At 43.6% G+C, this 21,694-nt stretch overlaps 1 protein-coding gene across 1 annotated transcript in view; it reads left to right on the top strand.

Annotated features, from left to right (window-relative positions):
* The first annotated feature begins 5,346 nt into the window (after positions 1-5,346).
* The window catches only part of Phlpp1 (PH domain and leucine rich repeat protein phosphatase 1), a 198,795-nt gene continuing 182,447 nt past the window's right edge, over positions 5,347-21,694 (top strand). The window contains exon 1 of the mRNA XM_028883381.2: positions 5,347-7,005. Coding sequence (XP_028739214.1) covers positions 5,541-7,005 — 1,465 coding nt within the window. The 5' untranslated portion in view covers positions 5,347-5,540. The remainder of the gene's footprint in view (positions 7,006-21,694) is intronic.

Genomic DNA, 21,694 nt, shown 5'->3' on the forward strand with positions numbered 1-21,694 from the left:
GCATATTTTATACATCTGAATGGATATAGTCAAAGGAGGAGAGGGGTAGCTGTTTTTTATTTATTTATTTATTTATTTTTTTAAGATTTTTGTATTTATTATGTATACAGTGTTCTGTCTGCATGTGTCCCTGCAGGCCAGAAGGGGGCACGAGATCTCATTATAGATAGTTGTGAGTTACCACGTGGTTGCTGGGAATTGAACTAAGGTCCTTTGGAAGAGCAGCCAGTGCTCTTAACCTCTGAGCCATCTCTCCAGCCACCGGGGTAGCTGATCTTGGTAGGAGGCCTCTATAGGGGAGCAGTCTCCAACTGCAAACACCTGGAAGGAAGAGGCTGTGGATGATACTTTCAGTACACATTGTCAACATCCCAAAAGGATCAGGAAAGCCTTTGCTATTTTCCGTAGATCTGAGGCACTAGGGTCCTTGATGCCCATGCTCATGTCAACAATATACATCCACTTAGAAATGCTCAATAATAAAAATATTGAAGTTTTTTTCAGACTGATGTTCCTGAGGAGTGGCCCAAAGCCTCTATTACACTAGGCTCAATGTGTCTCCCCAATTTATATGCACACAGAGCCTCAGGAGCAACTCAGTTAGCATGAAGTCAGAAAGGATTAGGGTGCGCCCGGATACAGTGACTACTGTCTTGCAAGACTCTGTGTCCCTGTGGAACAGAATCAGGGAGAAGGCTTCATGATGGGGCTACAAACCAAGCAATGCTGACAACCTCCAGAAGCTAACAGAGCAAGCAAGAGTCTTCTGCCTGCGTCTTGGGACTTCTGATCTCCTCCTGAAGGAATGCACTGTTGTCATCTTGAGCCTCTCATGGTACTTCATTGACAGAAAGGAGGCTGGGTGTGTCAGGAGGCAGAGGGAAAGGGTAAGATTCCAGGGACTAGTGGCATCTCCTAATCTCTGCACCATGGAGCAAAGAGGAGAACACCTAGCACCTTCCTCGAGGTCAAACTGAAGACTCTGAGGAATCATTGTCTAGAGAACACTTTTCTATTGTAGTCATGGACAAGTCAGAAAATGCTTTGGTATGGTGTATGAGGGTACTTCTTAGGAATCTCTTTCTCCCTCTCTCCCTCCCTCGCTTTCACCCATGCGTGCATGCACACACACACTAAAAAAAGATGAAGATAATTATGGTGTTAAAAAGATTCACTAAATCCGGAAGGTTATCAAGCCATATCTATAAAATGGACTATGAAGCAAGACGGTGGTAATCTCAGACCTGACAGAATTCACACTGGAAGTTTATGAAAGGGGGTATGACTTCAGAGAGACCACACGGTCTCATCCTGCCACTGAACAGAGAACATATTAATTCAGTTTGGCCACCTGGGGCCCATTTAGTGCACTAGAGCAGTAATTTGCTAAATGGGTCCCTCATAGTAAAATAGAATAAGTAAACACTGAGCAATTTAGGATGGTAAACCACTAGTAGCTCAAGGGATACACAAATGTGAAGCTATAATTAGATCTCCTGTTCATAATGTACAAACTAAATATATTACATGGTATATTGTATCTTTCTGAGTTTATTTCTGGACACAGCTGAGCCTTAATAGTTCAGATAGGAACTATCCCAGCTATTAATTCATGTTTCCATTAAAATTCCAGCTGCTTATATTACAAAATAATTTCAAAGGTGGTTTCTTTTATCTTAGATGTAAGGATGTACCAGGATTAACCTAGAGCAGCAAGTCAGTTATAAACCACGCAGCAGAAAGTAATAGAATATGTTCTTTCTAAATTTAGCTGTGGAAATATTTTAGCAAGTTGATATCAGGGTTTACAACCTCTACATCTGATGTTTCTTTTCAGGATTATCTTTTAGCATTTTAAGTTATGATTCTTTGGAGCTGGAGACATGGCTCAGCAGGTAAAGCCACTTGCCACTAAGTCTGACAACCAGAGTTCAATTCCTGGGACCCACATGGTAGATGCTTACTACATTACGGTTGGTCCTTTGTCTTCTGTATGTGTACCAGGGCACAGATGTACATACACACACACACACACACACACACACACACACACACACACTGTTAAAAGAAAGATGCCATTCATTGTGCTTGCTCAGCATGCAGCAAGACTTGGGTTCAAGCTCCCAAACAAAGTGATTGCTTGGAAAGTGTGGCTAGGCAGAAACAGCAGAGGATTGCATGCCTGGAATGCTTCGCAGGGTAGGGCATAGTGTGATGTGCTATGGGGTTAGGATGATGCCTTCCCCACCCCCAACTATTCGAAGCTGCCTGGAAGACATTAAAAACAGCAGCAACAACAAAATTCTTCTTTTATTAACAGCCATTGTATAGTGTGGGCTGGTAAGACGGTCTGACTGATATGATAGTCTATGATACTAGAAACCTCCATGCTTAAGTTTCATTGCTCTTTATCAATTTGCTATTTCAACTGCAGAGTTCTGTTTTATTTGGTTTACAACGATGGTCCACTCTTTCAGAAATTCTCATTTTTTTTCTTTCCTATCACTATTTAGTAACTTCATATGGTCAGCCTTTCTTACCCTTCTGCTACCCCTGCCAGTGGGATTCTTGAGTAGTATTGGGGAAGGCCATTTTCCAGATTACAGATTCTATGTCTGAAATGTGGCAAACTTGCTAGATTTTTTTTTACATTTGTTTTAAAAAAATATTTTCCTGAAAATTTTTATTATGCATATGGATGTTTTGCCTGCATGTATGTCTGTATACCACATGCACACGATGCCTATCAAGGCTAGACTAAGCATTGGATTCCCTGGAACTAGAGTTACAGGTGGTTGTGAAACACTATGTGGGTGCTGGAACTCGAACTCAAGTCTTCTGGCAGAGCAGCCAGTGCTCCTAACTGCTGAGTCGGTTCTCCAGCTCCAACACCTGCTGTTCTTCCGTGTGGTGGGGATATAGCCACTTTTTTTTTCATTTTTGAGATACTTTTCTCATTGCTGTTATAAACACCTAACAAAAGGTTGTCAAATACTTCAGTAGGGAAGGATGTACTCTGGCTCACAGCTGGAGGGCAGAGGACATCATGGCAGAGAGGGCATTGTGGCCGGAGCATGAGGCAGCCAGAGACATTTAGTCAGTGCTCACTCAGGCTGCTTTCCTTTTTACTCAGTACACGGTACTGCTCACTTCCAGCTTAGGTGTTTCTTTAGTTAAACCTTTCTGAAATCACCCTCACTGACACACCCAGAGCTGTTTCCATGGTGATTCTAAATCCAATCAAGTTGGATTTAATAAAGTGTCTGTGTTAATCCATTGTGCTAATAGTGTCTGGTAACTATTACTATAACTTCTTCTTTGAGACAGGGTGTCATTGTGTAGACCAGGCCAGCTTCAGACTCACAGCTATCTGCTATTCTCTGCCTTTTGAGTGCTAGGATTAAAGGCACTGCCACTCCTGCTTACTATAACTACACACACACACACACACACACACACACACACACACACCTATATATGTACCCATATACCTATATATACACACATATATTTATATGTGTGTACATACACACATATGTATATATACTATATTATTATAATAAATACTAGTGTTTTGAAACAAAATCGTATGATATAGGACTTTTTATTATTATTATTTTTATTGGTTCTTTTGAGCCAGGGTCTTACTATGTAGTCTTGGCTGGCCTTGAGCTCATAAGATTCTGTCTGTCTCAGCCTCCCTAGTTCCAGGAAGGAGGTAATCTTTTAAAAAGACTTACTTTTTTTGTAAATGAGTGATTTGTCTGTCGTGTGTCCATGTATCACATGGGTACTGTTCAGAGGGAGCTATCATATGGGCGGCTGCAAGAGCAGCCCATGCTCTCAGCTGCTCAGCTCTCTCTAGCCCCAGAAATAGGACTTTAAAAGAATACAGGAAATAACTTTTAGGAATTCCAAGAATTAGTGAAAAATTAGTTGGTGTGTGTGTGTGTGTGTGTGCGCGCGCGCGCGCGCGTTCTGGCTGCTTTTTCCATCCACCGTCAATGAAACTATGTAGATAACTTAAAAACAAGGTGCCTTGGTAGGCGTTTCAGTTCTCTCTCCAGCCCTAGTTTCTTGAAACGAAGGCAGATCGTTGATAGTACAAAATTAAAACTCTCAAATGTGAGAATCTAGATTTATAAAGCGACTACAAGAGTGGCCACTCCATGAACAAAGTTTACTAAATTATTTCAAATAGCAAACTGCCCTAGACCTGCTTGTTTCAACCAATAACAGTGAAGTTTCCAGATCATACATTGTAACAAAGGTGGAGCTTCTGTGGTGAGCCCAGCACTGGGGAGACTGAGGTAGGAAGTATGGAGTTCGAGAGCACGCCATACTGGGAATCCTGGTTTCAGCCCTGCCCCGCCCCTTCCCCCAGAGAGGACCTAGAGAAAAAACCGCCCATCTCCTATCTCATTATGTCTCTATTCTAATATTTCTTTCTTCGTCCATTGCTTTCTGTGTCATTAAGCTCCTTTTAAACTTAAAACCATCTGGGTACAAGACCCCAACCAAGTCCTTAGCTATTTTTGTCCTAATAGGGAAGGGATACGATGGGTTTAATTTGAGCAGTTTCCAGGAAGCATGTTCAACTCCCTTCTAAAGGAGACTTTCCTAACGCGGCTAGTCTTCATGGGCCTTAGAAAAAGTCAGGAAAGCCCGGGTCAGCGATCCTGAGGACTGTGTATTTGTGACTCACACACAGCCTTGCCTAATTTGGAGTCCGTGAAAGCTCTCACTTTCAATGAGCTGGGAAAATAAAACTCATCTGTAAAGCGGGAGAGGAGCAAGTTAATGAAAATCGTTCACCGGGCACTGAGTTCAACAGCAGAGGGCACAACACCCACTGGCTAGGGCCAGAGGCTGGTGGTGAGGGTGGGCAGAACCCGACGATCGCTGGGCTTTGTAGTTCGCTGTTGGTCTCTCTAGCAACCTCTCCCATGAAGTAAACTACAACCCCCACAGTGCACTGCTTGCCCCTCTGCCACCTCGCCTCGGGTCCGCAGAGAAACCTCCTGGGAAACAGCCCCGCCCCGCCCCCGTACGCACGCGTCACGTTTGTTTACACTGAGGCCCCGCCTCCAGACTCCCGCTCTCCCCGCTCCGCCCAGGAATGTCGTCATGCCACAATGCATATTCATGAGCGGCCCCGCCCCGCCCGCCTTCCCGCGCCTCATTAATATTCATGAGCCGAGCTCGGGCCGCAGCTCCGGGGCGCTGAGGCTGTCCGGCAGCGGGCGGGCGGGGCCTGGCGCTGGGGAGCCCGCGGCCGAGCCGCGGGGAGGGCGTGCGGGGGGGGCGGTGGCGGCAGAGCGGGCGGGCGGGCGCGCGGGATGGAACACCGAGGCACCGACGGAATGCTCCGGATCGCCACATAATCCTCTGGAACGGCCGCGCCGAACGCCATCGGCGTCTCCCTCTCCGCGCGCCGCCGCCGCCGCCGCCGCCGCCGTCTCCCACCTTCGCTTCACCTCCTCCTCCTCCGCTGCTGCTGCTGCCTCCGGAGCTGGGGGGCGACGCGAAGCCCCGCTGCGATGGAGCCCGCCGCCGCAGCCCCGGCCCAGAGACTCGCGGACCCCGCGGGTGAGGACCGAGCCCCGGCGGCGGCGGCGGCGGCGGCCGAGGGCGGTCGGAGTCCGGAGCCCGCGCTGAGCGTGGCGGCCGCGAGCGGCGGGAACGGCGGCGCGGCGCGAGAGCAGGCCCCCCGCGAGGCGCCGCCGCCGGGGCCGATGCCCGGCCGCGCGGGAGGCACCGGGCGCAGGCGGCGGCGCGGGGCGCCTCCGCCCGCGGCCGGCGGGGCCGTCCCGGGGCCCGCAGCCGCCGGCGGCGCCAATTCGCTGCTGCTGCGGAGAGGGCGGCTGAAGAGGCATCTGTCGGCCGCCGCCGCCGCCTCGTCGTCCTCGTCGCCTTCCTCGGCCGCCGCCGGCCTCCCGGCCTCCTGCTCGGCCTCGGCGTCGCTGTGCACCCGGAGCCTGGACAGGAAGACGCTGCTCCTGAAGCACCGGCAGCTGCTGCAGCTGCAGCCGTCGGACAGGGACTGGGTGAGGCACCAGCTCCAGCGCGGCTGTGTGCACGTCTTTGACCGCCACATGGCCTCGTCCTACCTGCGCCCAGTGCTCTGCACGCTGGACACGACAGCCGCCGAGGTGGCCGCACGGCTTCTGCAGCTGGGCCACAAAGGCGGCGGGGTGGTGAAGGTGCTGGGCCAGGGGCCGCCTCCCGCCGCCGCCCCTGCCGGCAGCGAGCAGACCCCGGACGCCGAGCTCCGGAGGGACGTGGAGCCACCGCCCTCGAGCTGCACTCCCGGTGCTGTCGGGGGCCCTGCGCGCGCGCCTCCCGCCGACCTGCCGCTTCCCGGGGGCGCCTGGACACGCGGCGCACCCCGCGCCAGCCCCGCGCCCTCGGACTCCAGCCCCGGAGAGCTGTTCGCGGGTGGCCCCGGTTCCCCGCCCCGCGCCCCGCACCCGGCCTCCGACACCGAGAGCTTCAGCCTGAGCCCCAGCGCCGAGAGCGTGTCTGACCGGTTGGACCCCTACAGCAGCGGCGGCGGCTCCTCGTCGTCCGAGGAGCTAGAGGCTGACCCGGCACCGGGCTCGACCGGGGCTCCCGGGCCGCCGCCCCTCCGCCCTGGCTGCCCCGCGCAGCCTCCACCGCCGCCCCCGAAGACCTCGCCTCCACTGCAGCCGAAAACCCCGAGGGGTGTCGATGGCACAGGCGGGATGGCCGGCCAGGGTCCCCGAGAGGGTAAGGTGGCGGCTGCAGCTCCGGGCGGTCTTCCGTCGACTCCGGGGAGGATCCGGGAGACCGCGCAAAAGACGTCTTCACCGCCTTCCCTGTATGTACAGTTCCACGGAGAGACTACCCGGCGCCTAGAGGCGGACGAGAAGCCATTGCAGATCCAAAATGACTACCTCTTCCAACTGGGATTTGGGGAGCTGTGGAGGGTGCAGGAGGAAGGCATGGACTCGGAGATTGGCTGCCTCATCAGATTCTATGCAGGTAAGAAGTTGCCTGCATGTTGATGTGTGGTTTCCAACCCTGGCGGGGACCGATCAATGATTCAAGGGGCTTGGTGAGTCTGTCTGATACCCTTTTCTACCTTGTTCACATGCGGTCTGTGCAAGTACTCAATTGAGCATTCTTTAAATCTGCAAGTTGTAGTCGAGTGTCCAGGGCTGAGGTTGGAACACCAGGTGGATGAGGCGACAAAGTCACCTGGAAGTACAGGAAACAGGTTAACAGCACCTGAGAGGTGCTTCCCTCCAGGCTCGTTGGGTTGCAGGCAGTTTGGGATTTCAGGAAACTACCTGACATGTTAATATGGACAGTGGGCAGTGACCAGAGAAAAGTGCTCCAGGTGCCTTCCCCGTCTTCACCCGCCCACGGTTTACCTTTCGCAGACAGTAAGTGTAGTGTGGGCTGCTGGGAGCGTTGCTCTTGTGAACTGATGCCCTCGTTTGTTCCACTGCCTGCCACGCTTATTTACTCTGTTTACTCTCTGAGTCCTCTTAGACACTGATAAGTTGATGTTCTTTGTTTTGAGCGCTGCTTACCCTAGCGCTTTTTAAATTGCTTTAGTTTAGTTTCCTCTTCAAGTTTGAATCTTGCATAAAAAATGAGTCGGCCTGTTTCTGTCTTAGAGCCTTTATTGTGAGATCTGTGGCAGGACTCGACAGACTAGAGTTCATAGTGTTGGCGGTTATTGCCTCTCTGCTGTGACCTGACTCCTCTCTGGCGTTTTCAGTACCTGTGCAAGAGGTTGTCCCTTCTCTTTTGCCAAGAGGCTTGGCTGGGACTAAGTTATGGAGTTACATGGGTGCTGGGTATTGTATCTGAGCTTTGAAAGCCGTTTGTGTTCCCCCTCGTCTGTAGAGTTCCTAGTGGTCAGAACTTTGATAGTTAGCATAGGAGAATTAAAACTTTAGGTGTTATATTGCAGGTGTGTATGAAAAATAATGCTAGCAACCCCAGGACTCCATAGCTGCACTTCCACGCCTGTGGTAGTTGCAGTTTAGTTTGCGTGAGTTCGTCTTTAATGTCCACATTGAAATATGCAAGACAACATCCCTGGAAGAGGCGATCCTCTAAGTTTTGTTGAAGTTTTTCTGAACTTAAGTGGATATTTTGATTGATATGTGCCTCATAAAGGAAACCAAATTGTAACACAATAGCATTTTATTGGAGATAATATCTTAATGCATGATATGCCTTTAATTTTTTATTTTTTTATTTTTATTTTTTATTTTTATTTTTTTGCCCAGAGAAGTGTAGGAGCAGCAACTGTCTTTTTCTTTCATGGTTCATGTAACTTGTGAAATATTTCTTTGCAAAGGCATCAAATAGTAATCACACTTGGAAGGGAGAATATTTTAGGATGAGAATGATATTCTTTCTTAATCACATAGAGGGAAATGGGTATAAAACAAAGTATATGCAATGGAAACTATTTGAGCATGCTTTTATGTATGGAGGAAGCTTTTCTCTCCACTTTGCTCATGGGTGGATAGGTTGAGGAGGATACGTATTTGTGGGAAAGGTTGAGTGCCACAGTTCTGGAGTTTGGATTCTCTTTGGCTGTCTTTTCAGTAGTGATTAAAATATTCAGCTATAAGCAGTTTGTTTTTAGTCTCTCATACTCACTTTAAAAGTGATCTGATTTCTGGTTAAATCTTAAATTTCTGGTGTGGTTATTTTAATCTTTTTGTTTTGTTTATGAAAAGTAGTAATTGTTACCTCCTTCTGAACTTACTGCTTTATTTCTATGAGCACAACATAAATAGACGCAGGCGTCAGTGTATATGCTCATAAAAGTAAGCAATAAAGTGAGGATGCCCCACACAAATTATTATTCAAGAACACAGCCTGTTCTTGAATGTGAAGCCTGTGTCCATGTGTTCTGGAAGGAAGGTGTCTGGTTGTTGCAAATGTGTGTGACTGCTTAATTTGGCATTTAAGCAAAGTCGGACTTGCTTTAAGCCTAAATCAGTGTACTGAACATGTCTGAGCCGGTATTTGTCATAGAATAAAACTCGGCATCACTAGATGCTACTGCTGCTTTCACAAGGATGTGTGTTGCTAGCAGAAGGGCCCTGTGGAAAGGTGGTCCCACGGATCTGAACATTGTCAGGACATATGGTGAAGGCTTTACCCGAGGCTGACGAGATTCCTAGAAATTGTTTCATGTTCCAGTGGAATATAGGACAGCCAAAAGGAGGGTGTTATGTTTTGATTGTTAGTGCTTTTCTGTAGGAAGAGGATAGTTCATATATGTTTTAAATGGTTTCCTTTAAGCATGTACTGGAAAATTCTGTATTGATTTGCCTCAATGATTTTGCTTATGTCCTATTTTTGAATTTATTGTCGCATGTCTTTTCTAGTGGAGTTAAAGATAACTAGGAGGTTTGAGACAGCTTGACAATATTTTCCTATGTTTACACTGAGCACATTATCACTCTCTGTGTTCTTACTCTCTCAGACACCTTGTTTCTTACTTTCACAAAGCTCTTGTCCAGCAGGGGACTTCCATGCCCTTGAGGGTCACTTCAGTTAAATTTCAGTATTTATAATCTTCCTCGGATTGTTTAAGGCTTGGAAAGCTATTTGCGGTTACTTTGGTTAAATATTTATTTGAGTAAGGTAAAATTAAGTGAAGTCAGCACTGGATGAGAAGTACTATCTAATTGCAGTTACTGAAAACTGAGTTTGAAAATTGTTACTGCTCCTATCACAAAAGCATTCTTTGAGTTTTAAAATATGAGGAAATTCTAGGTGTTATCCAATGTTACATTGCTTGTTAATTATGCTAATGTTTAATTTCCTTAAAAAAACATATATCTTAAGTTGTACCTCAAAGAATAATTTTAAGCTAGAAAAAGAATTCAGGAATTCATTTACCTGACCTTAGTTGTGAATGCCTAGGCATGAATGAGCTGCTTTGTTTGGGGCTCCCTGGCCTCCATGTGTCATAGGGCAGTAGTAAACTCGTATTTAAATCTTTCCCATCACCTTTTATTTTAGCTCCAGTAGTCTACTTAGTTCAAACTGGGTGTAGCAACAGGGAAAGACATGGTCAGAGTGGAGAAGACACCCTGCGCCTAGTGAGTCTGGGATGTGTTCACGTGGGCTTCCTTGGGGTTGCTTGCTGGTCCGACTCCTTCCCCTTCTCCTCTCCTTTCTCTCTTCTAGGAATGCTCAGTCTGTGCATGATTTCCTACACGGAAACCAAGAAGGGTGGTTAGCATCAGCAGGGGATTGACAAGCAGGTTCTTGTTACTATAACTACAGCCGTACTGAGTAGTGTGGTTTAGACATTGGCTCCGTTGTGTGCTTCAGTGGTGCTTCTGAGTACAAAGGCTTTTAACTTGTTTTGTTTTTTGTGCTTAACATGTTGTTATGTTCACATACTTATTTTTCATATGAAGTGTGTGATTTAACTATGGTTTGATAAAAACCATACATTGAGGTTTATTGTCTTCAAAAATATTAAAGGGCTTTCACATGGATGGTCTCAGTTGTCTTTTCAGGAACCATTAGGGAGGAGTTCCTGGTTGGTGTCAGTCTTCTGTTCAGATGGGGATGGCACATTGACATCTGATTCTTACTGAGGATTTTCAGCCCCTGGCAGAGCTGAGACCAGGGAGCAAAGATCCACTGTTTGTAATTCAACTCACTTTCTATGAATTGGTGCTGAATTTCATTTACACTTGAGTTTTCACTAAGAGCTTTCAGAAAATATGCTGTGTTTATTGGTAATGAGTTGCTATTATCGGCTAGTCCTGGGTGCTTCCTTGTAAAGTGCAGATGGCTATTTTTATCACACGGCCTTTAAAAATGTAAAGAACCAAGATTAACAAGTAAGAGCAGTACAGAAAGTATTAAAGTATTCTAAATATTCTGGTTATAAATAGTGATACTTAAAGTTGATAAGGCTTATGTATGGATTACATTTTTATCCAAGTATTTCTTGTTAAATCTTTATTGGGAAGTTATCTGAACAGATAACTTTGAGAGTGGGTTTTATGATCACTTCTTTTAAAGCAATAAAAATACCCATCATTAAAGAGCTTATCTGTCTATTTGAAATTTGAATCACCAGTACTCTTAACAGTAAATACCATGTTATTGATATTTTCTTGTACCATTTGGTAATTCTTAGGTTGTATAAGAGTTAGAGAGCATTTATTCTCTGAATTTCATTACAGTGTTCTGAAAGTGGTGGTGGTTTTGTACTTACAAAAACGATTGTAGAGAGCAGATAGGATAGATCGGTCTGTGGGAAGGCTCACGTTCCGTGCTTACGCTCTTTCCTGTCCTAAGTGAGATTAATCAAGAGTGCAGCCCTAGCGTGTGAGGCTCAGAGGTCAGTCCACACTGCCAGGTTTTGGTCAATCCACACTGTCAGCGCAAAACCAAATAGATTGTCCAATCAACTGCCTTAAATGGTAGTGTAAGATGTGTTTGTTGCTGTCTTCTTATAAAATTGAATTTAGTTTTTCATTTATTAGGAAGGTAACATTCCCTGACATCATATAGGATCCATGCCTTGTATAAATCTTGGTGTTTTTGCTTAACATTTGAATTGAATTTGTGTGGTTTTGTTAAGCAGCTGGTGGAGTGCGTCCTGATTCTTTTGACTTCCATCCTGTTTGGGTCCCCAGGGATGTGTTAAACACACATGCACACAGAGGCATTTCTCCCATGGAGGAGATTTCAGATGTGCCACATGCTATTAATATCTTCTCTTTCACGTGACTGAGCTCTGTGGACTTTTAGAGAACAATTTTCCCTTAAACTTTTCCTAGAGTTAATAGCTTGCCTCTTTCAAAGGCATCTCTTACCTCAACTTTGAGATTAATTTAATAAGACATCTGTCAAATGAGGCATCTTACATTTAATGATTCTGTTATGTGTCATATTTCATGCCGTACAGGCTGCTGGACAGGAGGAGGCTTAATTATAAACTCTGAAAGTCCACTCAGTGGGAAAACTGTTTCTTTAAAAACACCTGGCATTTGTGAAAATTGAGAAAGAGGTGTTATCAAAATGTGTGGGAAGAGAAGTGCTCTTTCGGGCCACCTTCCGAAGCGTCCATCTGCTGGAGCCCTGGCACTGAGGGTTGGGTCCGGTCTGGTGTCCCTGCATTTCTAAGGCAGATTCCTTGTATTCACCTCTGGTTTTCTAAAGACAGTATAACAAAGAAAAACACCAAAACACCTGCCCCGTGGAGTTTAGGTATTTTAGTCCAAGGCTGTTTGCCTGCCTGTTTAGATTTACATGAAGCCCAGGGTAGAAAATTCTAGTAAGCTGAAAACTCAAGGATCGGGAAAGAGTGGATTTTTAATTAGGATATTTGGCTAGCCATGAAATAGCTCTTTCATCGTATGTTGTATAGTAATTTTATCATGAATGATGGTGGTTACCAATTAGCTAAGTAGAGCTTAAATGTTTTGGGTGTAATGGTTTTCTTGTAGACATGAGTTGTCCTGCAGCACTTTTTAGTATATGTTAGATGGAAACAGAGCATAGTTGTCCTACATATTTGTGTTGAAATATTTTCTCCTTGCATTTTTATATTGGATACTGTTTTTATTCATTATAAAACATTTGATGATAAAGTTTGGTTGAATGGGGTGGATATCTAGTGGCCCCTGCAATTGTAGTGCTGTGTTAAAACTGGGCAAAACACTTGATTTGGACATAGTATATATTTTGAGTTTGAAAGCATGAATCTTCCAGCAAAAAAGGAAAAAAATTCCAAAATTTTTGGCATAAAGTTTTCTAAATGAAGCTTGGCTGAAGATAAGTTAGTTTCATTTCCAGTTATATAAGTGCATTCAGTTTAAGATTGAATATAATTTGAAAATTCTATTTAGAAATGTAAAGTATAAGTGACTTTGAATGAGTGGGTTTGTTTGTTCTGTTTTTGAGGTTTGTTTGTTAGCATTTCTTCCGGTTTATGTGGCTGATGAGGAGCACTTGGAGAAATGATCTTTTTATATTCCTGCCTCACTTAATAGGTCACAACATTTGAGCTTTCTTGTCAAGTACCAGGCATATTTTTAAATGTAGCAACAGTAGTCATGATCTTTGATAGTTTTCAATACATATTTAATAATTATTGGGTTTTGTATTCAGTTAACTTCTAAAATATTGGTCCTGATTTTGAGATTTTTTTTTTGTTTTTAAATAAACAGATTCAGTTTTTGAGCTTTACTGTGAGAACTGTATCCCTTAGAGCTTTCTTTTTTCCCATCCAGGTATTTTGAGGGCGTGGCTAGATGCAGCCTTATTGTTGACACTACATTGCGTGGTTTTTGGGTTCAGCTAATGTTCTGTGTATGTTTTTGGGGACAGGGAGTAAGTAAACTGTTTCTTATCAAGATACAAAACTTTGGGGGTAAAAGTCCCCTCTTGTTTCATAGTCTGCTTGGGAGGAAATGGTACTGTGTTTTGGAGAATCTAGTTTGTTCTGAGAGTTGGTAAACTCGCAGTGATTTGGGGCATGTATTTTTTCTCCCTGGTGCTGAGGAGGGAATCCAGAACCTTGGATACATATTAGACACAAGTGCTGCCCAGCTCAGCGATATCCTCCGCCCTTGTTTTTGTGAGACAGGTCTTGCTTTGTAGCCCAGTCTGGCTTTTGAACGTGAGCTCTTCTGTTCTGCCTGCTGGGGTCACAGGTGTGAGCTAGCAGACCTCCTTGAGTATTCATTTAACCTATGCTGGGCTGTGATTTCCTCCTCTGTAAAACAGTGAGCTTGGGAAGCCCAGGGTCTCTTCTGACTCTTACCATTCTGAGACTCTATTTGCAAGCCTAATTTCAGATAGATGTTAAAAGTTGTAGTTGTTTGGAGTTCTGTATTGTTTCAAAACTGTCAGATCACCTAGAAAGGGCTTACATCTAATATATTAAGGTTTGCATTCAAAGATTCAGACTAAAGAAGATAAACAATGTTATGTTTATACTCTCCATCATTAATACTTTCCAAAGTGGAATCTGGCATGCTAGAGATGAATTGAAGTTAAGTTCTTTTCTTAAGTGACTCATAAAATTCCCTTCACAATCTGGTTTATGTAGCTTACTGTAATATTATGTATAGAGAAACCTCATTGTTCAAAACTTGCCAGTTGATATTTTTTTAAGATGATTTGTTTTATGGGTATGTGTGCACCTGAATGTGTGTGTGTGTGTGTGTGTGTGTGTGTGTGTGTGTGTCTGTGTGTGTGTGTGTATGTGTATGTGTGTGTGTGTCTGTCTGTGTGTGTCTGTCTGTGTACGTAGGTACCCATGAAAGCCAAAAGAGGGCACCAGACACGCTAGAACTAGTGTTATAGGCAGTTGTGAGCTGCCCACAATGTGAGTGCTGGGAACTGGGTCCCCTGCAAGAGCAGCAAGTGCTCTTAACTACAGAGCCAGCTCCATGTCTGGTTGGCTAGTTTTAATTCGAGGTGAGTTTTGTGCCTGTGTGTTAGTACCTACTGACGGCAGGAAGAGCGCTAAAAGGAAGTGAAAATTCCCACTACATTTATCAGATTGTGGAATTCAGGAACCTAGGAGATGATTTCACATAGCTGTGTTTTACTAGATGAGGAAAATAAACCCATAGATGGTGTAGTTCAGGGTCAGTGATAAGTCAGTATCAGAATTAAGAGCACACACAGATTTTGTCCTTTTCCCCACAGTGTGAACTTGTATGGTTAACTATTTTTAGATGTTCTTTATGTTTTAATTATTCAGCGTGGAGGTTTAAAAACTGTTCTTTACACATTTCAACATTTCTTTATTATTTGTTTCTTTGTAATCAGTGCCTTTGAGAGGTGGCATATCACTGTGACAGACTGTAAGGGAGAACCTGTAACTGAGAAGCGGCCAGCTGGCTACTCACTGCACAGAGGGAAATTAGATTTCATCCTTGATGCTAACTACCATTTGGGAGATTTAAGATAGCATTTATAACAGTTTGCTGAGAAGAGGCCGAGTTTTGGAATATCAATTCTGGCTTGCTTCAACTTTGAAATTGAAGTAGTTAGAAGAATGGAAATGTTGGAGGAAGAAATCACACCTTTAATTCAAGCACTAGGGAGGTAGAGGCAGGCAGATCTCTGTGAGTTTGAGGCCAGCCTAGTGTACAGAGTGAGTTCCAGGACAGCCAAGATAACACAGAGAAACTCTGTCTTGAAAAAAACAAAACAAAAAGATAAAAAAAATTAATCAGAAAAAGTTAGAATAAATTTCACAGATTTCTCTCCAAGTATACATGCACCTAAAATATTCCATATTAATTGTAATATTTATTAATAATTTCAATTAAAAATATTTTAAAGTTAATTCTACAGTTTATTATTTTAGTACCTACATTAAGTTCTACTGAAGTACCTGTTCTTGGTTCTACCTTTGTGTAGTGTGAACAGTTGAAGAACCTTTGTTCAGTGATCTTTGTACTTCGATTGTATTGATTTTTAAAGTTTGTATCGTGACATATCCTTTGAGAGGTATCTATCTATCATCTGTGGTAGCAAAAACATAATTTGTGAGCTCTGGAAACAGATTTCCAGATATTTCTAGGGGTATGAGAGGTTTTCTGTTAATGTCAGTCTATTTTAATTTCATCATTTCTGTAAACAAAAGTTTTACCTTTCTGTATAGAAGTTAACTTACTGAGTTAGTTGATTCCCTAAAGATCGCTGTTCGTTTTTAGTGTGAGAATAGAAATGTTTTTGAAAGTGCAGGAATACAGAAGGGTAAAGTTACATTGCACCTGGAAGATTTAGTATGTACCCCAGATACTGAAGCAAGGGAGGGATTTTTCTTGTTGGTCTCTTAGAAGGACAGGATGGCTGGGCTGCGGCTGACATTCAGATTTAAATACAAGGAATTCTTATGCATAAATACTGCTCTCTAGTTACCAGACTTCTGCCCTGTACTCATACACACATGCACATACATGGTCCCCACTGTAATTTTAGGTAGGCAACAGCAGGAGTCATGCTTGTATTTGTGGGTAAAGTGTGTGCATGGGATCTTTGGGAAGAAAAAAAAACCTTAACAAATTGCTATTTGTATTAACTTGAATGTTTTTTTCCACATTAGTGGTTTAATATGAGTGCCTGTTTATGTAATGTAACTAATCTGCTGTTTTGGGTGGGCGATTTTCTCTTGATGATTTATAAATCTCTTCGGGAGGTTCATTTAGGGAAAAGTTTTGTATCCCAAGTCACTAATATTTTCATTATCCATTCCCTTATTGATTTTTTCCTCCGAGTTCCTAGATCTTGTCATCCTTAGGAATGCCTTCCTCATCCCAGGATTGAAAACCAGTCTCTCAGATGTTGCTGTAATTTCTGTTATCTGTTGTTTGATTAAACAGGAAGTAGGGAATCTAAATTGTCCCCACATTTTTTATTGAGTAATTAATTGTCTTCTTCACTCATTGAAAATGCTATTATGTTCCCCAGAGATTCTTGTTTTTAACCTAGTAGGAAATTCAGATTTATTTTATGGAGTGTTTTTGGTCTAGTAACTTTTGAATTTGTTGAGGAAAACAAAACAAAACAAAACAAAACAAAAAAAAAAAAAAAACAAAAAGGAAACTAAGGCTATTCAGTTTGCTTTAATTTCCTATATGGCCATTAATTTAAAAAGACATATTTTCTGTGTACCTGTGTATGCCTGACTGAATGTATGTGTGCTCCATGTGCTGTGCCTGCAGAGGTTTTTTTTTTTTGTTTTTTTGACAGTAGCCCTGGCTGTCCTGGAAGTTTCTTTATAGTCCAGCCTGGACAAATTCACAGAGATCAGCCTGCCTCTGTTCCCCAAGTGCTACTTTTCTGGATCTCTTCGTATCTCAGAGTGGGGAGGCTGAGAGCTGGGTTGTAGGTGGAATGCTGTTTGGATGTAGTTCTTTTCATTGATGTATCAAAGTCACCTACATTTTTGTCACAGTGTTTATCATCTCACGTGCATGTGCACATATGGAGGTCAGAGGACAACTTGCTTGAACTTGAGAAGTTCTCCCCCCGTCTCAACTTGCTGGCCCTAAAGGCATTTGAAAAAATTCGTTCATGTATGTAATGTATCTTGGTCATATTATCCTTCCCTCCCTTCACTTAAAGAAAATTTAAAAACATTCTATGTTTCAAATTTGAACTTTTGGAATAATTTCCTTTGATTAGGCATTAATCTCAGTTTCTTATTTAAATTATAGACAATTCCTCTATTTCTCTGTCTGGAGAAATCTGAATTACTTTCACGGCTGTTGTGAAATATAAGTGGTTTTTCTTTGGAATTTAGAAAAAGGAAGGCTAAGAGACCTTTTGAAATCAGTAGGCCTGACTGCATTAGGGCTTTGAGGGTTTCTCTGCTTGACCTGGGAAGGAGGTCCATGAATAGTGGTCAGGAACTGACCATAGTTATTACTACTATGTTTTGGTACTAGGGACTGAATATTGTACTCGAGACGTCATCCCCATCCTCTGATGAGTAGACTGCTTGCTTTTCTAAGCATGCGGACCCAAGTTAGATTACTAGAATCCTCCAGGGCTGGGCATGGCAGCGTGTGAGCAGGACTTGCGCTGCAGGCCAGCCAGGATAGACGCTGTTTGAAAGGAGTCAGGCGGTGTTCTTGAGGTGACACCAGGGTTGTCTGTGGCCTCCATGTGCGTTTGCGCGCGCGCACACGCACACACCTATTTTAAAAAAAGTGTGATTTCCAAGAACTCTGATCTGATATAGCAGAGCGTTGTGATACTGGGACCAGTGTTCTCTTGGAACCTGCTGCACATGAACTGCCGGAGCCGATGAAGTGGTGTTTGGTGGGGACGGAGGGAGGTGGAGCAGTGATGTTGATGTGGGAGTTCAGTTGGAGCATCTGTCATCTTTGGTAAGCAGCCTTTGTAGATATAAGTGGTACTGCTACTGGGCGTTTGGCTTTACAAGGTTTTACTTGGTAGAGAACTGGGTTTCTTTTCTGCAGAATTATTTTAGCCAAGCCAAGTGTAGCCCAGGCTGACCTTGAACCTGCAGCAGTCCTCTAGCCTCAGCCTGCTCTACTTTTACTTCCCACTGCTGAAGGTTGTTGAGGATCACAAGGGACATAAATGAACATGCCTAGGAACACAGCGTTACAAAACAGGTACTAAGTAGCCACACATTGCCAAGCTTTTCTTTTTGGCGGAAGAGCACTGACTGAGAGACTGGAGACCTGTGTTTGACTGTGTGCCTCTCCACTTGATGTGATGCCTGTAACTGCTTTGACCTCCCTCAGCTCATTTGTTAGAGAGGGAGAAAAGGTGATTAAAAAAATCCATCTGAGAGGACTTTGTGAGTTGAGATTTGAGGGTATATGTGGAGGTGCTTTGTAAACTGTGAGATGTTACATAAACATAGTGTGGTTCTATTATTTTTGGCAATAGTAAATTGCTACAGATGTTAATGAGTGTTAATTAGAGCTCATTAAGGAAGATGAGATATACTGTTGTTTGGCCCTGACGCTCAGTGCTGGAGGACCACATTCAGTCGGTAGTTACTATTGAATATTCAAGATGTCAAAGGTGTTTTAAATCTAGGTGACTGATGAAATCTGCCAAAGATGCTTGAAATTCTTGTAGACTTGAGGGCACTTTTTAGAAGCATGGTAACATTTACAATGGAAAGGTAATACTTTTAAAGGAGGCATGGTTCTCCCATGTTACTCTAATATCAGAAAAGGAGGGGGTGCACTCTGGGAAAGTGAGCCCTGGAGGGGCCAGAAGGAATAATGCTGCCTTAATTCTGGGATCCTGACTTGTTTAGAGCAACTATAGGCTTTGGCTCAAGGTCCGGGCAGACTATTAAGGCTAGCCATTCCAGTTTCATCTTTAAACTGACCGACCAAGTGCTCCCCTGGGCACCTAGGCATTTTTGTTTGTTTGAATTATCTGGGGCGTGCTTTTATATCATAGTTGGTTAGTGTCTTGGTTCTGGGGAGCATCTATTAACTTTGCTCTTTTGGTTAAATGTGAGTTGAGGTTGCCCTGAAGCCTTGTTGTGGCCCATGTATACTGAAAGGCATTCTCTTCTTTTTTTTTAAAGGCCTGTCATGTTTTATTTTTATATGGGTTTATGAATTTTTATGGGAAAGCCATGTTTATCTTTTGAAAGAAGGCATTTAATGCCTTGTATTGACCACATTAATGTAAAATTTAAATAATAACAAATGGTCATGACCTGGTGCTTTTAAAAAATTTAGACTTTTACTGTCTGAAACTTCGTGGACCATATCTTTTTCTTTAAACCTTTGTGTTCACTAGGAACATGTACAACTCTTAGGTGTTCACATAAGCAAAACTAACTTACTGGCTTTCCCTCCTGCCTATAACATCCGCACTACACACATGGTAGGGCATGTGTGTGTGTCTGTATGTTTGCATATAGATGTGTTTATGAGTGTATTAATATGTGTGTAAGTGTATATTCGTGTGTATGTGTGTATGTGTATGTATGTATATGTGTGTGTATGTTTGTGTATGTGCATTCCACAGCAGGTGGAGGACATCTTTCTGCTCTCATTGGCAAGGTGAAGTCTTTACTAATGAAGTCTTATGAATTATCTTGCTGGCTCTGTGAAATACTGCAGTATGTAGTAATGTGAATGACAGCCCGGGAAGAGCTTTATTTTGCTTTTTTCACATTAGCAGTAAAATTCTGACATATATCAAAAAATATTTCCGATTCTGTCTGACAAAAGTAAGTCATGCTTCTAAGTCAAATAAAAATACTTATAAATCAGACTGATCAGCATTCAGGCTGATTATCTGCCAATATGCACTTTCCACCGACATTAGCACCTATTTGTCCTCTGGAAATGTTTACAGAGACTTTAGCTGACTCATTACCACAGTATCCATACCTGACAGGCTGATTTCATGGAGTATATTAACAGACAGTTACAGCGGTATGATCATAAGAAGACCAGGTACTGGGCTTGTGATTAGAAAGCAGAAGCTCAACGAACCCTTGTTCTCTAGTACAGAACCCTCGCTCTGTAAGTGTGTATCTTGGAACTGCTTAAGGGGACAAGGTTGTTCTAAAGATCCACACAAAAGGCCATTTCTGAGAGCAGGGATTGTTGTGTATGCTCAGGTGCTTATGATCTACGCTGAGGCCGCTGGTAGCTGATAGAGAATTGGAGCTGCCATTGTTCCTTCTTCCCTCACTATAAACAAAACAAAGTGGTTCCAGGTCCTGGTCTTAAGGAACTGACAGATTAGCCCTTCTGGCAGCTACTTCCAGATAATACTGGTGGATAAAGGCGTAAATAGTGTTCATTTATCTTTAAGGTACTTTGATATGCACATTTATACTTAATCCATGCACAGTTTATTCTTTCTTATAGAACTTTTTTTTTTTTTTTTTTTTAAAGAATAGACCAGCATTGTTTGTAGACAGCTGGGTGAGCCTGATGATTGAAGTGTAATGTTTGCTCAAGTATAGTTTTGCCAGGCTTTAATGTTGTAAATTGAGTGAAGCCTTGGTGACATTCCAGAGGGTTTAGAATCTTAGCACTGGAAGAGATCAGAGGGCATCTAGACCATCCCTTACGCACTACCCCATTCCTTCTGAGAGGGTCTCATTATATAATCCTGGCTAGACTTGGAACTCTCCATCCTCCTGCCTCAGCTTCCCTGGTGCTAGATGAATTACTGTCTGTGCTACCCACTCACCACTAGTCCAGTTTTTTACCTCTTAGAGAAACCTGGACTTAGATAGTTCTTGACTGATGGTCATTTAGTGTCCTCATTGCCTGCAAGCTAGAAATGTAAGCACTTTATTCCAGGACAGCATTTCTGGAGCTTTGTTCCTTGAAATGTGCTGTTTAGACCAACAGCTCCTGGGAGCTTTTTAGAGATGCAGATTCTCAGGGCCTCCCTCCAGACTTAACAAGATCCTCAGGTGTTTTCAGAACTATAGATTCTGAGAAGTACAAGTGCTGGATAAATTGGGGGGGGGTTGATTTTTCAAGGTCGAGGTGTGACTCAGGAGGGACAGCGGGGCCCAGGGTAGAGCAGTGAGATGAGGAAAAGAGACTAATGGATATCCCCCTGGGATTCACTCGCTGCTTGACTGTCTTGTGGTCTGGGTGATGGGAGGATTGTGGGTCAGTGGATGAGAGTGGTAGGTGTGCGGTATCACTCACTTAGTAAGAGGGATAGACGGCACAGCGAGCGAGCGAGCGAGCGAGGGTTTGCCTCCTGCTCTGTTTTAGAAGCCTGCTGGGGGACTGACTTGGCTGAGATGGGACGGAGCTGACTGCAGGTGCCCCCTTCGGCTGGCAGCGCTGGTTTACACCAGCGCCAGGTTTCAGTGTAGCTCTGTGGTTTCTTCAGGTTAGTGTGTATGTAGACTCAGGACGGTGATAGAAACATTATTTGCTGAATCCCTTTTTAAAATACAAAATAAATGTAAGTACTGGCTATGTATGACTGTGGGACACAAATGAAGACGTCTAAGAAGAATGTTTGTATTAAATCATGAAATTCTCAGGATGTATTATTTTTGAATGGCAATGCTTTCCTGTCTGGTGGGGTGGGGACTTCTATAAGCAATTACCATCCAACTTCCTGAAAGTAGAATGCTCTGGAAATGCTTCCTGGAAAGGGCTGGATAGGTAAGGTACAGAAGTATTAAAACACTATCCTTCAAGCACAGTGG

Source organism: Peromyscus leucopus, chromosome 15 (assembly GCF_004664715.2).
Source record: "Peromyscus leucopus breed LL Stock chromosome 15, UCI_PerLeu_2.1, whole genome shotgun sequence".
Classification (NCBI taxonomy): Eukaryota; Metazoa; Chordata; class Mammalia; order Rodentia; family Cricetidae; genus Peromyscus; species Peromyscus leucopus.